Below are 15,537 nucleotides of genomic sequence, written 5' to 3' on the forward strand. Positions count from 1 at the left end.
TCTCTTGTAATAGCCTTAAAAACATTCATAGGCTTAACTAAAAAATAAAATACAAACAATGGAGGTCACTCTTACCTTGTTCACTGCCATCTGTACAAATGTTAAGATTGACATATGCACAAGCAGGGCCAGGCATGGAAGATCCTCTGGTGAGTGTAATTTCCAGGTCTGACCCTTTTAACTAAGCACATGAGAATATGTGAGCAGCTACCTGTAGCATCTGACCATAGTGTCAAATAAGAGCTCTATACAACTCTGAGAGCATATTCAATCTCAACACTAAAACAGTGAAGAGCTACAATTTTTCCCCTCTTTTTTCCTTGTTCCTTAGAAAACATGCAAAATAGAAAATGAAACCATCTTGTAACTTGTGCCACTGAAAAGACAGTCACATTCAGGTCCTGCTTTTCTATTCCATTTCTCCCATACAAAGTAGAAAAAGACAAGGAACATATGACTGAATAAATGACTAACTGATATAGAAAAGAATTTTTATCAGACATACTTCTGAATTATTGACCAATACCTTTCACGTCTTGGTCAGATTTTCAGAGTTACATCTAAAATGTTTGAACAGGAAATGAAATTATATTTTTATGTATAACCTACTACCATAAAAGTAAACTGCTTTTCAAGTCAATTGCTCTTTATGTTTAACAGTAAGCACCAGAATCCACAATACTGACTTCTATAGTTTTAGATAAAAGCACCATACAGTCATCTAACCTGGCAATTCTTATGTATATCCTAGTTACCTTCCCAAAGAGAACGGCTCTAATTTCCCTTTTTTCTCTTCTGGACTCTACTCACTATTCCCCAGAGCAATACTTCAGGACTGAGTACTATACTAATTGCTACCGGGGGACAGAACATCAAGATATAACTACATAAACTTAACATAAAATCTAATCCTAAATCTCTTAATGTTCAACAGAACTCAGAACTCACCTGCATTTTTTCTTGAATAAGGATTTCATCTGATGTAGGAACTGGATATGGTTTTAAAGGAGACTTTATGGTGGCAAATATGAACTCTGTGTGGCTTTTGATAACATTATTCAGATACTTTCCTTCAGATTTTGCTTTATAATAAACTGTTATTTCATCAGTTGGAACCAGATTGCACTGAAAGCACATAGAGAAAATTTAAAAGGGAAGCACATTTGTCAATTAAAATGTAAGGCGCTGTTAAACAGGGCTGATGATCCCACACTGAATCATTATGGAAGGGTACAGTATCCTGACCAATTCTCTGAAAAAAGGAGTGATCAAGTAACAACTCATAAAGCTCTGAACTGAGACAGACGTTACAAGTACCCCATTATCTGCTGGAGTGGCCACCTCAGACCCTGAACTACAGGTCTCAGAAACCTGGCCAGAGGAGGAGGACTTGTGGGAACCCTCCTTGGGACAGAAGCTCCCTGGCTCTCTCACCCAGTAGGGGCAGGCAAATGTTCTGTGCACCTGTCCTGGCTCCCAACTTCTGAATGAGGAAGAACCACCTCACTCTGTCCAGATCCAACAATCTCTCCCTGAGCTAGGAGTCCTTCCACACTGACTGCATCTCTGCTCTTCCTCAGAGACATTTGCTGTCAGCTCTGACAACCTTATGTGCCAGTCAGGAGGACTATCTATCCAGAAGATGGTTTTGTGGAAGCTGTAAAGAACTGAAAAAGAAGGACAAGGAGCACATGTTAGCTGAAAGCTTCTGATCAGAGAAACAAAAGAGCCACATCCAGCTTGGGAGTGAACAGGAGAGAAAGGAAGTGGCCTACCTCTCCTAACAGTACAATCTGAATGGACCACAGATCAGTGACTAATCATCATTAATGAATTACTATGGTTTATATTACTTGCCTCTCCTCTCCTCCCCCAAAACCAAAACAAATACCAAACAAAAAAACCAAAACAAAACTCCAAAACAGTAGCTTGTTCTTAATCTGACAAGCTGACCTTTTTTCGAAGTTTCTGGATACGATTGATGACTTCCCGAGCCACTCCTTCATCCACCATTGACTGGTCAGGGGTGACGTCTAAGAGAACCAAAGCCTGTAGGAATGAACGGTGTACACCATGACAATCAAATATAGAAAAACAGTTCTTTCAAACTCAGCAAAATGTTGTTTAAATTCTCAGAAGTCTATAATGCAGCACTATTTAGTCACACACCTGAGCCAAAGACAAAATTAACGTGGTTTCTTTATGTTTGGGTCCTCCTTTGTAAACAGCTATTCCTTCATCTCTGAAGAAAGGTGAGACTTCTCATTTTTCTTCTGTAGGGTGCTGCTCACAGGAGATTTCCTGAGACCGACTTTCAAGAGAGTCTCTCATGTAACTCTACTTTTTGTCTATCTAATGAATAATATCAACTCTTCTAATAAATAAAATCACCAATCATGAAGCTCTTACAGCAGCACGACTTTTCACAATGCATCCACCACAAACAAGTGGACTGAAGATCTCAAAGCCGCCATCTCTGTTGTTTTCTTTAACCATGACTCTATTCTTTGGTTTGTTGGTGTGATTCAAGACACAATTTCTACAATGGGCCACCATACTTTTTTATATGGTTTAGCTTAAATTGCCACCTTCTTGTCAACTTTAACTACTTTTTTATCTCATTGGTCATAAAAGCTGTCAATGATGATGTGATAATAATGACTGTCACTTCTATTATAGAGGGGAACATACGTATAAGTTAGGCATCATCCCCATTTACGTTTTTGAGGACACTCAATGAGAGAAGTTAACAAACTTGCTCCACTTCATGAAGGCACAGGAGGCAAACTGGAAATGGATAATGTGTCATGGCAGGGCAACCATGGCCCACAATACACAAATCATGTCAAGAAACTCAGAAGCATCACAGACAACACCTCCTTAAGTATAGACAACTTCAGGACTCTCTCATTTGGCTGTAGTCAGAAAGGGCTGCACCCTCTCACTGTTTACAAATCTCTTTCCCTGGCCCCAATTCCTTCTTTCCTAGTTTCCTCACCTTTGGCTCCTTACCACTGTCTGCCCACATGGAGTTCTGTCTACATCATATTTAAGACTCTGTGTATGGGAATCCCCTGGTGGTCCAGTGGTTAGGACTCGGTGCTTTCACTCCTGGGGATCTGGGTTCAATCCCTGGTCAGGGAATTAAGATCCCGTAAGCCACATGGCATGCCAAAAAAACCAACCAAACAAACAAACCCTGTATAAAGGCTGGAGGAGGTTGGCTTGCCTCATACGAGGCATCTTCCCCTGTATGTGGCATATTAAGCACAGAGGGACTCCAGCAGGTCCCTCACTCTCACAATGGAGACCTTACAACCTATCTGCCTGGAGAAGTCTGGTCAAGAGTGAAGAGAGATGCTGTGATCCATTACAACAAAAAAAGACAGACCCCAGAATGCAAAACTGCTTGTACATCCTCTTCAAGGGGTGCTCTCTAACCACCCCCACTGCTACCCCAGACTTCAAATAGGAGCACTTATTTCTACTAGATAACTTATCAAGTACAGTAATAAGAATTGACTTACTTTTCTATCTCCATGACAGACTCATTCCTTGAAGGGTGGGATTACATCTTACTCATTTTTGTATGACCCAACACTTAGGACAACTGCATGCATAAAGTCACAAGATATCAATTTATGTATTCATTAAAGAAATGCATATGTCAAGAAGTTATAATAGAGGAGTTTAATAAGGCCAATCTAAAATAAATAACTGGTTTATTTTACCCTGAGACAAGCTGCCAATACTGTCAGGAGAGGCATAGGTAAATGTTTTCTCCTCTTATGTTCTTATCTTTTGGTAAAGAAATATTCTAGGGAACAGAAAAATACCTGAGCATCTGAGTGTGCTTCAAACTGTGTCGTTCCACCTGTTGCCTGATCAAAGGTGTACATGAGGCGGATATCTTCTTCATGCAATTCATGGCCTTCCACAACAATGGTCCCTATTGAGGAAACAACTGCCACTGTTACTCAATCAGTACCCCACTCCTCAAGCTGCCCTGCTACTAATATATTTTGCCACTCTTTAATAAAACCTTCATATAATCAAGCTACACAGTCTTCAAGAGATATGTCCTCTGGACTCATGTCATTGTTGAGGTCAAGAATGAGACAAACTTTCTTTAGACTGCACCATGCTATCTTGAGGACACTTAAATCACCATTGATATCTACTGTTGTATATAAGCTCCCAGGTCCAAAGACATGTGCCAGAAGGCAACGAATCTCCACCATAAACATGAGCAACCATGTTTATGATGGAGAAAGCATGCTATAGTGAAGAAAGCACAGTCTGTAGAGTCAAACTGGACTTAGGCCCACCACTCATTGATTGTAGGACCCTGGTGTTCTATTATCTGCCTATCAGAGTGCAGTGAGGGTGAAAAAAGGTAGACAGTGTGAAGTTCTGAGCATCATGCCTATTCATGGTAGGCAGAATGTATAAACAGCTAAGGATGGCAGTTCCCATCATAAGGAAAGCCTACTATGGTAACTCACAAATGATCTTCTTGGTCTTTCAGCAACTGGCTGTCATTTTCACTTTAAGTCACTGCATTCTGAAAACTACTTTGCTTTCCATCAATGCAGAACAGTCCATTCAGAAACTATAGCTTAGAAACTGTAGGCTTTCCGTTTCAAATAAGGTTTGAGGACTTTTTAATATTTTGGCTAACTGGTGAAACAACTTAAGATTTGTGACTTGAAGGCTGATCCTTTAATTTTGTCAAGTTAAATTAGTACTGACTCAACTTTTAGTTGCTAGCCTCTTATGTTTTATAAATTTTACCTAAAAATTCGGGGAATCTTAGGGACATTTCCCCCAATTTCCATAACTACCCATCTGATTTCTGAATCTTTAAATCTTTCCTCATGACACTTCCATGCTTATGATTTTCAACTTCAGAGGGAACCCTAACAATCAAACAACTCATGCCCCTAGGATTGCTACAGGATGTCAAGTGGCCATAATTAGACCACATATGATTCTAATCATGGCAGAGCTGGGAACTCCTGGGCACCTGGAAAAGCTCCCTAAAGATTTCCTTCAGTGTACTTATCAAAACTATGATTATGTCCATAAATCTTTAGTGTCTGCCAGCACCATGAGGGTAAGGACAATGTCTACCTCATTTAACTCTATGTTCCCAGTGCCAACCAAACAGAAGGGCCTTAAAAAATATTTGCTGAATGAATGACTCCAGTCTTGCTCAATTGAGACCAACATATGTATTCTAGATATTTTAGAGAAACTATAATAAGTTCTGACCCAGTCCTCCTTCACAAGAAGCCCCAAACCTCAATGCTAAATCCCTTTCGCTAAAAACACTTAAGTATTTAAAATTTTAAATTTAAATTTTGAACTAAAATTAAAACATAACTTTTTTCTTTTGAATATCTTCTAGTTTTCATTCTGGCACCTCTAAAAAGTCACCATCTTTTTCTCTACAAGCAACATCTAATAACAATAACACTCTATACCACTGGCTGGTGAATCTCAGGGGGTTCTGCTCTCTCACTAGGGTAGATTTTTCTAGGCCCACATTAGCATTTATAGAGTTCAATGGTAACTTAAGGTCCACCCCTCTGACTCAGTAATTTCTATCTAGAAATCTAGCCAGAAGGAATCAATTCCACAGAACACTTATATGTGAATTATTCACTGAAATATTAGTTGTACTATTAAAAGAATGGAAACAACCTAAAGCACCAACAATAAGAGACTGGTTAAAGACACCATCCGGGGCTTCCCTGGTGGCGCAGTGGTTGAGAGTCCGCCTGCCAATGCAGGGGATGCGGGTTCGTGCCCCGGTCCGGGAAGATCCCACATGCCGTGGAGCAGCTAGGCCCGTGAGCCATGGCCGCTGAGCCTGCGCGTCCGGAGCCTGTGCTCTGCAACAGGAGAGGCCACAGCAGTGAGAGGCCCGCGTACCGAAAAAAAAAAAAAAAAAAAAAAAAAAAAAGACACTATCCGGTATCCACAGGAAGGAAAATATTTTCAGCACTTACTGAAACAGCATTTTAAAGACTAATAACACACAAAAATGTTTATAATGTAAAGTGAAAATACAGACTAAAAATATAAATAAAAACAAAATAACATAAAATGTAAAAATATATGAATGAAAAATGTGAAATTTAAAATTATGTGATTTCCATTTTGTAAAGCTGTAATTATATAAATCAGAATTTTAATAGCACCCCAGCACCTAACATAACAAATACCAGACAGTAGGCACTCAATCTACATTAAATGGATGGGTGATCGGTTATGGGTCATTTTTATTCTCTTTACTTGTTTTACTTTTTTCTAAATTATCAGAATTATTCATAATAAATATTTTTATGAACAGAAAAAAAAAGTTCTTATTTAAGAAAAGGCTGTGACAGTAGAAATCAAAGAGGAGCCTAAGTATGAGACACCCATCAGGTTGAGGACACAAACGGTGGCCCCAATAAAACAGATACCAACCACTCTCCTGGAACTGCTCTAGCTCCTCACTGCTCAGCTGCTTGATGGATGTCATCACCATCTTGAAGGCTCCCTTCAGACGCTTCCCCAGGACCATGTGATCTGGTTCTGCCCTTAGGCGAATGCCATACTTGTTTTTATCTGTAGATAATGTAACTTTTCTAACATTCAATTCCTATATTTGGTAGATAAGATGAAATAAAAAAGAACTGAAAACATGTCCACAAAAACTTGCACACAAACATTCATAGCAACATTATTCACAACAACCAAAAAGTGGAAATAACCCAAATGTTGATCAATTGTGAATGAATAAACAAAATGTGGTATATCCATATAATGGACTATTATTTAGCAATATAAAGGAATGGAGCACGCATACATGCTATAACATGACTGATCCTTAGTGCTAAGTCACAGAAGCCAGACACACAAGACCACATATTGTATGATTCCATTTATAGAAAATGTCCAGAGTGGGCACATCCAGAGGCAGAAAATAGATTTGTGTTTGCCAGAGGATGGTGGGATATTGAGGGGAAAATGGTACATGAATGCTAATGGATACTGGGTTTCTTTTTGGGATGATGAAAATGCTACAAAACTGTGGTGACGGCTGCACAGCTCTATAAATAATACTAATAAATAATTGTATGGTATGAAAAAAATCTGTCCAGATCAATCAAGTTGAGCCTAACGCAACTAACGAGGACTGTAGCCTTAGAAATATGGACTTCATGTTTAAGGGTGACCTACGCTCAAGAAATTTCAAAGCACCACAAATAACTATCAATTAACTAGAAGAATCAGTTAATCAAAACATTTCGGGACTTCACTGGTGGTCCAGTGGTTAAGAATCTGCCTTCCAATGCAGGGGATGTGGGTTTAATCCCTGGTTGGGGAACTAAGATCCCACATGCTGCGGGGCAACTAAGCCTGCGTGCCACAACTAGAGAGAAGCCTGCGTGCCACAACTAGAGAGAAGCCTGCGTGCCACAACGAAGAGCCCACACACTGCAACAAAAGATCCTGCACGCCACACTGAAGATCCCGTGTGCCACAACTAAGACCTGATGCAGCCAAATAAATAAATAAATAAATATTTTTGGAAAAAATCTTAACATTTCATGTCTCCATCATACTAGTTAGTTAAGGATTACTAATGTAGCAGGAAATGGTGACTGCACAGTAGGAAATATGAAACTGAGATATCATGGAACTGTCAACTGAAGCAAATTATAGGGAAATTTCTGGTTTTGCTATTATACATTATTATATTATTTGCTCTCAGAGTGATTAAGATATTCTATTTAAATAATTCTATTTTTATCCATATCTTAAGCATTGATTATAGAATTTATAGCTCTTTAGTTATGAACTCTAAGTTTCTAAACAGTTATAAACTCCTTGGTTTCTAATATTTGTCTGGAATTCTCAAGCAATTCAAAACCAAATATAGAAATTAATTATTTTCTATCATAAAGATTTAAATACTACCTGTGAAAGGAATAAAAATGAAATTTGAAATATATTTCTTTTTAAAACATTACAGGGTAAAAGCTTTTTGGGAGGATAACTGACATGACAGTTTAAACTTCTGACCCCAAAACTCCACTTCTAGGAACCTATCCAACATCCATACTGTGACATATTTGCACGTGTACACACACACACACACACACACACACACACACACACACACCCCTTTTGTCTGTAATCAGAAACCTAAATTTCCAACAATATGAGTAATTAAATAAATTATGATGCAGTCAGGAAGTGAACAAAAAGAATAAATTAGATCTCTATGTTTTAACATGGGATGCTGTTTAAGAAATATTATAAAGTGAAAAAAATAAGTTAAAAACTACATATATGATCCTCTCTATTCACAAATAAAACCAATGATGTGTGCATGTGTGTATATGTGTGTACAAATGTGTGTACACGTATGTAAAATGCTAGGAACAACCCAGCAGGAGATAACCTAGTGAACAAGTGGGTGATGAGACACCAGGGAGTGGCCAGGGTAAGAGGAGACTTGCTTTGTACTCGATGCTAGTGCTTATTTACAACCAGTGTGTGTTTACTTGATACTTGTATAATTTGAAGGAACAAAGATTTTTTTGGTGTTAGTTATCAAAAAGTACTTTGGGGAAGAGAAGTGGATGAAAGGATAAATGATCCAACAAAGGTGTAAAATTCATGGACATTGAAAATCACTGTCAAAGAATTACAATTACATTGTAAAAAGTCATGATGAATCTAAAAGCAAAGTGTAAAATTCCATGGATGGTTAAATTTATGTATATACTGATATAAAAAGGAAAAGGACAAATGATACACTCAAAGTGTAGTTGACTAAAGAGTACTAACCAAAATAATCTTCCCAAGGCAAGAAGTTTGTTTGGACCAAATCAAACAAATCAACTGTCTTACCTCAATGATATACTTCTCCAATGACTTAATTTCATTAAGAGCTTCTGGATCCTGATGAATAACTACAATTTCTTTCAAAGGATACTAGAAAGAAAATGGAAGGGAAAGTTCATAAGCATCCAGTCCTCTAAACTGCAGAAAAATGAATGTTAAATGTTTTATCTGAATCTCAAACTCCAGACTAAGCAGGCATAACTAGTACTAAGTCATTCACACCCTTATTGCAGAAAAGAAATTTACGCCATTGCTGGCAGCTCTTTATATTAAGAAAATACTCCAAAACATAATTATCTAGGTATGTGTAATGCAAAACAGATATAAAATCTCAAACCTTTATTGGAATAGTTTTGCGGTCTCGAATCACTCGCCCGAGTTCAATCACAGACTGCATTCTAGATACTGCACTCTCGGTTTTCTTGTCAATCAATTCCTCTCTGGTTGGTAGAGGTAGGGATTTGAAAGAGATTAGATTCAAAAGGAGAAAATTCCAAAGAATAGGCATGCTTAAGTGAGGAACAGGGTCAGGCTAGAGATGTGATGGTGTAGCTAGGCTTTCCGGGGAGGCTCTTGGGAAGGACAGCACATGCCTGCCTTTGGGGCACACACTGAGAAGCAGGCAGCAAGCTTGAGCCTGCTGCTTAGTGCCTAGCAGCTCCCCAAAGCGATCCCAACAGGCCTACCCACCCCTACCTGCCATAGCTCTACTGGGGATTCCACACTAAGCATCCCTCCTATCCATTCTGTAGCCTGAGGAGCAGCTCAGGGGGGAGGCAGGGCATGAAGGGGCTGGAGCAGGGAGCTGGGGGCCCCACTTGAGTGCATCTCTGGCAACTCTCCTTCCCCTGGCCCAGGAGAGGCTTATGTGTATTTGATTCTTACCGAACATGGGGCAGCATGAGGTAGTGGATACTGAATGTGTCCTTGTCCCGGACAGAAACAGGGTCAATCAGTGTCTTCAGATTCTGGTACATCAATTCAGTAAGAAAAGGGGTATAGGGGGCCTGTGTAAGGACAGAAGACATCGGGTCATTCATACGTAGCCATCATTAACTGATCTCAGGGTGAGAAGCAACTACATAAACATTTTAGAGAAATGATATGGGAATATGCACAGAAATGAACATAAGGTTACAAAACATGCCCTATGAAAGAGAAATGACGTCATTTTGAACTTGGCGAGCTAGACACTCATGAAACACAGCAGCAGGACTAACAGCCAGAAGTGCCTAAAACATTCTTGAGGATGTCTATAATAAAAACAGGAGTCCCTGTCCACATGCCAGTCAAGTCAACATGCAGAGGAATGAATGTCCCTAAACCTCTGTAAACTGGGGAAACACCACCTGCTTCACAGGATGAAGGGGAATGAGGTCAGACATGAGACACCAGGCAGGGGACCTGGTACAAAGCAGGTTTTCATTCCATGTACGTTTAGGAAACAAATAGAAGCCTTATAACATTAAACTGGAATAGCAGAAATAAGATACAGGAAATTAAAACTGGAATTTTTACTTGTATGTCATTTATTTCAATTGATAGGAACATGTCTCAAGTAAAATACTGTTTGCAATATATTTTTGTTTGGTTAGCTATTAGTTCAAGAATTTCTCCACTACTCACAGACAATTACAGGAATCTACATTAAGATGAGGTATGCTGCTCTTGAGTCTAGATGCAAGGACCTTGACCTGAAATGTACTGCCAAGGGTGAAAAGAAAGAATCCAGCTTTTAAAGCTAATGTTTTTTAGCCGTTATTTGACATACATAAGCTAACGAGATTTCTGAAAAGAAACTAGAAATTTAGGTTATTTTAACACTTCTATTTCTATTTTTAGTGGAACAAATACAGAATAGATACAGACAGAGGACAGTGCAGCAACCGGGCACCACAAGCAGCCCACAGGGCTGGCATCTTACCATAAGTCTGCACAGAGAAAGCAGAACACTAAACAAGGTCTCCAGAGCCATAACACAATCCTCTATCCCATTTTCACCCTAGTGAATAAAAAACACACATTAAACTGTTAAAACCAATAGTTCATTGTAAGAAAAAAAAGAATAAAAAGGGGAAAACTCAACCATAATTAAGTTACCCAGAGATAACTACTTTAAACATTTTAGTGTATGTCCTTCTAAATATATGTACATATACACACATACATGTACATGTGTGTGTAATATAATTTAACAAAAACAAGATTATTGTTTTGTTACGGGATTTTATCATTAACACATTTGAAGGCAGTACTGATGGACAGTGGTCTGGGCAACCCTCACTCCTTGTTTTCTACCATTGTTGCTTATGTACAGCTTAAGTCCTGGGACAGGATCCATGCTTCACTCACCCTATATCCCCAACAGGCTTAAGGACGAGTCTTGTCAATAAGTAACTGTCCCTCTAGAGGTAGAAGTGAGGAGGTGTCCCTCTCAATATCACAGCTCTACCTAAAAACATCTGCAAAATATCTGCATGAATTTATTTCAGATTTTAAGAGGTCTGCTCAGTACAGTCCTGTTTGGCCTTAGACTTTCCCTCTAATATGAATGTCCATAATTGTGCTTTGAAAATATGCAAGATGTCTTCTAAACTTATGCGTTCCCCAACCAACAAATGCCAATACAGTTAATATGCAATTAAAAGGAAAAAGATAGCTTAAAAAAGTCAGAGCATTTGAAAATGCTCTTTTTCCTTTTGGCTGTTCGCTGTTCTCATTTTTCCTCAACTCTCATACTTCCTACACTTTCTGCTCTTCCCAGCAGCAGCCTGCACTTACCTTTAATCTTCTACGGTTCATCCTGACATACCAATTAGTCAGAACATCCACAAACTTGACTAGGCGAGGAACCACAGTATAGAGTCTGTAAGCTAAAAGTAACAACCAATCAGGCAGTGAGAACACATAAGCATCTTGGGTGCTTAGGACAGGGCTGGATATAAGAAAGAGCAAGCAGCCCCTGCTATCCAAGGGCTGTCACACCTGTTAAGGAGGCAGAAGTCCCAAAGTGAAACAATCAAAACTGAGGACGTACTATATAGCTGTCAAGGTGTCTAGAGGCATGCACAAACCACCCTGTGAGCTACATGCAAACTCCCAGTGTCAGTGAGAAAACAGGAAACCCCGTATGCGTGGCTGAGGGGCCGAGGCTGCCCGCCAGATGACTCCATGAGGCACCATTTATCTGGAACTGTATCAGGTGGTAGTACCACAAAAGCCTGACTTCTTCCACTGTGCTACCTTGACCTCAACTAAGACAGACACATAAAAAGCAAAAAGCTTTAATTAGATCCTAAGAGGCAGAGCACAGATAAGGGCTTCTCAACCAGAGCAATTTTGCTCTGCAGGAGACACTGACAATGTCTAGAGAGACATGCTGGTTGTCAAACTGGGGAGGTGGGCACTCTTGGCATCTGGTGGGTGGACTCCAGGGATGCTGCTCAACAACCTACAATGCACAGGCCAGCCTCCACCACAGAGAATGACCCAGCTCAAACTGTCAGCAGTGCTGCCACTGAGAAACTCAGGCAGGGGCTGTGCATAAAATAGAACAGGGTTTCTAAAGGTTAAAATAGTCAAGGAAAGAAAGCTAAAGGAGGTATTGGAAGGAGAGAAGAACCTTGAAGAATCAGAAAAATTTGAAGGCTCCCCTGAGGAACTCAGAGGGCAAGCAGGAAGTTAAGGTCATCTAGCCAACTTTGTTTGAGGCCCAGACTTATCTTCAGGATTTTTGCCATTCACCTCCCCTTTAACTGATACTCTCTGTTGCACAAAAACAAACACGAAAAACAAGGAGAGTAAGACCAAAAATCATAAAAACACACCACAATTTATATTAAGAGTTCAGTGACTGTTAATGAGGTTCCTAGTCTAAGCTAACACAGTGGTTAAGTTGCCAAGGGCAGAGCTGCTCTCTGTTGCAGTTCAAAAAGACTAGCACTGAGGTGCTGCTAGACCAACACCTGGACCCCAGGCCAGAGGCACTCGCTGGTCATACATTTCTAGAGAGGCAATTTTTGTGATCAGAGGCTTGTTCTGTAAAGACAGAGGCCCATCTAAGTTACTTCTAGGGTTCACTACACTTTTCACCTTCTAGGAAGCTGGAGTGTTCAAGAGTTGCAACTCTTATAAGGAAAACTAAGCCCATATATAATAAAAGGGAGCAGCAGCTACCACTGAAATCACTAATACCAACTGCAGACTCTTCAACGATGCTACCTATTTAGTACTCAGAATTCTATTTTGATGAGGGAGGCAAGGGCATAAAGCTGACAGGTTGGTGGAGTGGGAACTGCACGGCAATCTGGGTCTGGAGCCCCTCTCATCGGTTCAACGTGCACCACCTAGCCTCCTGCACCTGGCCCTTACCACTCGGCTGTGTGTACAACTGCTGCCAAACCTCTAGTTCCCAGGCAGACCAGGTCCCAGCCAGGATATACATTCTCAGGTCACAGCCGTTGCTGTCTAAAGATGGCAAGGGCCCCCAGGCAACAATCCCATTCATTTATATCACTCAGGAGGGAAAACTGGACACAGCTACGAGTAGGTATCCCAGGGAGTGTGGTGAGAACCCAACTGCCGATGTCTGCTTTGCACACTCATTTCCGTCTTCACTTATGTCAATCTGTCCAATAGTTTGACAGTCATACGACCCTTATTACATATGTTTAATAGAGTGGGTGTAGTCCTTCAGGATGACTGATAAAACATTCAAAATTTCCTGGACTAACCATCCTATTGTGCCAAGTACAGAGGCACCAACTATTCCACAAAGAGCTATGTACCAGCTGAGGAATGGAAGAACCCTGTATGAACCAGATTGCTCTGGCCCCTCGAATCCACTGGAGTGCAGTACCTGAACAACAGCACCTGGCAACCACAGGACGCTGGGGGAGGCTGGTTTATGTCACAAGGGTGCACACAGGGATGCCATCTTTTCTCCCCTGCCCACAGACTTTATCAGACCCATCTCAGGTATCCAGGTTAACAGTTTCTGGAATTTCTCGCCTTGACTTACGGTTGTTCCATCTCCAACTTCTAGGAAACCCACATAACCTACTTTTCCAACCCTGTCTAAAACCAAATTCGTTGTTGTTAGGTAAGAGAAATGTGGGGAAATGTCAACTTCATTATTGTTTTTCTGTATTTCCTAATTTTTGCAGGCTGAACGGGGACTACTTATTTAATAAAGTAGACCTAAAAATCAATTAAAAACATATTAATAACAACTACTACTTATTAAGTACCTATTATCTGCTAGCTACTGTATGTACATAATCTCCATCTGAGCCTGATATTAACTCTTACCAGGCATTTTTCGGAGAAAGAAATTGAGGCTCATAGATTAGGTAACGTTTCCCCCAGGGAACAAGTGGTGCAGTTGGGTTTTGAACTCATGGGCATCCACTACTGAAGCCTGTGATTCCATGGGCCTGTGTGGTATCTGTGGAGGGGTGAGGTCACTAGACATCCCCCCAAGACAATCTCTAAGGCCTTGGAACAACACATTTCTACAACTAACAAGCCTTAAAATTATATTTGAGAGGTAAAGAGAAATATTTATTTATCTATTGTTCTGTATCTCTCAAAATTTCTATAAAATTTCCTCTATGTTTAGAGAGCCCAGAAATAAACCCACACACCTACAGTCAATTAATCTTCCACAAAGGAGGCAAGAATATACAATGGAGAAAAGACAATCTCTTCAGCAAGTAGTGTTGGGAAAGCTGGATAGCCACATGTAAATCAATGAAATTAGAACACTCCTTCACACCATACACGAAAATAAACTCAAAATGGCTTGAAGACTTATAAGACATGACACCGTAAAACTCCTAGAAGAGAACACAGGCAAAACATTCTCTGACATAAATCATACCAATGTTTTCTTAGGTCAGTCTCTCAAGGCAACAGAAATAAAAGCAAAAATAAACAAATGGGACCTAATCAAACATAAGCTTTTGCACAGCAAAGGAAACTATAAACAAAATGAAATGACAACCTATGGACTAGGAGAAAATATTCGCAAACAATGCGGCTGATAGCGCTTAATTTCCAAAATATGTAAACAGGTCATACAACTCAATACCAAAAAGAAAACCCAATCAAAAAATGGGCAGAAAACCTAAACAGACAGTTTTCCAAAGAAGACATACAGATGGCCAAGAGGCACATGAAAAGATGCTCAACATCGCTAATTATTAGAGAAATGAAAATCAAAATTACAATGAGGTATCACTCACACCTTTCAGAATGGCCATCATTAAAAAGTCTACAAATAAAAAATGTTGGATAGGATGTAGAGAAAAGGGAACCCTCCCCTACACTGTTGGTGGGAATGTAAATTGGTGCAGCCACTATGGAAAACAGTATGGAGGTTCCTTAAAAAACTAAGACTAGAGTTGCCATATGATCCAGCAACCCCACTCCTGGGCATATACCTGGAGAGAACTTGAAAAGATACATGCACCCCAATGTTCACTGCAGCACTATTTACAATAGCTAAGACATGGAAGCAATCTAAATGGCCACTGACAGATGAATAGATAAAGAAAATATGGTACTTATACACACACACACACACACACACACACACACACACACACGTATACATATACAATGGAATAC

At 39.9% G+C, this 15,537-nt stretch overlaps 1 protein-coding gene across 4 annotated transcripts in view; it reads right to left on the reverse strand.

The window, feature by feature from the left end:
- IARS1 (isoleucyl-tRNA synthetase 1) overlaps window positions 1–15,537 on the reverse strand; it is an 84,321-nt gene that overhangs the window by 22,000 nt on the left and 46,784 nt on the right. For all 4 annotated transcript variants that reach the window (XM_019940483.3, XM_019940484.3, XM_019940482.3 and 1 more), the window contains exons 21-30: window positions 11,689–11,780; window positions 10,832–10,909; window positions 9,793–9,914; window positions 9,245–9,347; window positions 8,914–8,997; window positions 6,478–6,652; window positions 3,837–3,949; window positions 1,954–2,049; window positions 949–1,125; window positions 76–181 (exon numbers count right to left, since the gene is read on the reverse strand). In XM_019940483.3, the coding sequence (XP_019796042.2) occupies window positions 76–181; window positions 949–1,125; window positions 1,954–2,049; window positions 3,837–3,949; window positions 6,478–6,652; window positions 8,914–8,997; window positions 9,245–9,347; window positions 9,793–9,914; window positions 10,832–10,909; window positions 11,689–11,780 (1,146 nt within the window). The remainder of the gene's footprint in view (window positions 1–75; window positions 182–948; window positions 1,126–1,953; window positions 2,050–3,836; window positions 3,950–6,477; window positions 6,653–8,913; window positions 8,998–9,244; window positions 9,348–9,792; window positions 9,915–10,831; window positions 10,910–11,688; window positions 11,781–15,537) is intronic.

This window comes from Tursiops truncatus, chromosome 6, assembly GCF_011762595.2.
Source record: "Tursiops truncatus isolate mTurTru1 chromosome 6, mTurTru1.mat.Y, whole genome shotgun sequence".
NCBI lineage: Eukaryota > Metazoa > Chordata > Mammalia > Artiodactyla > Delphinidae > Tursiops > Tursiops truncatus.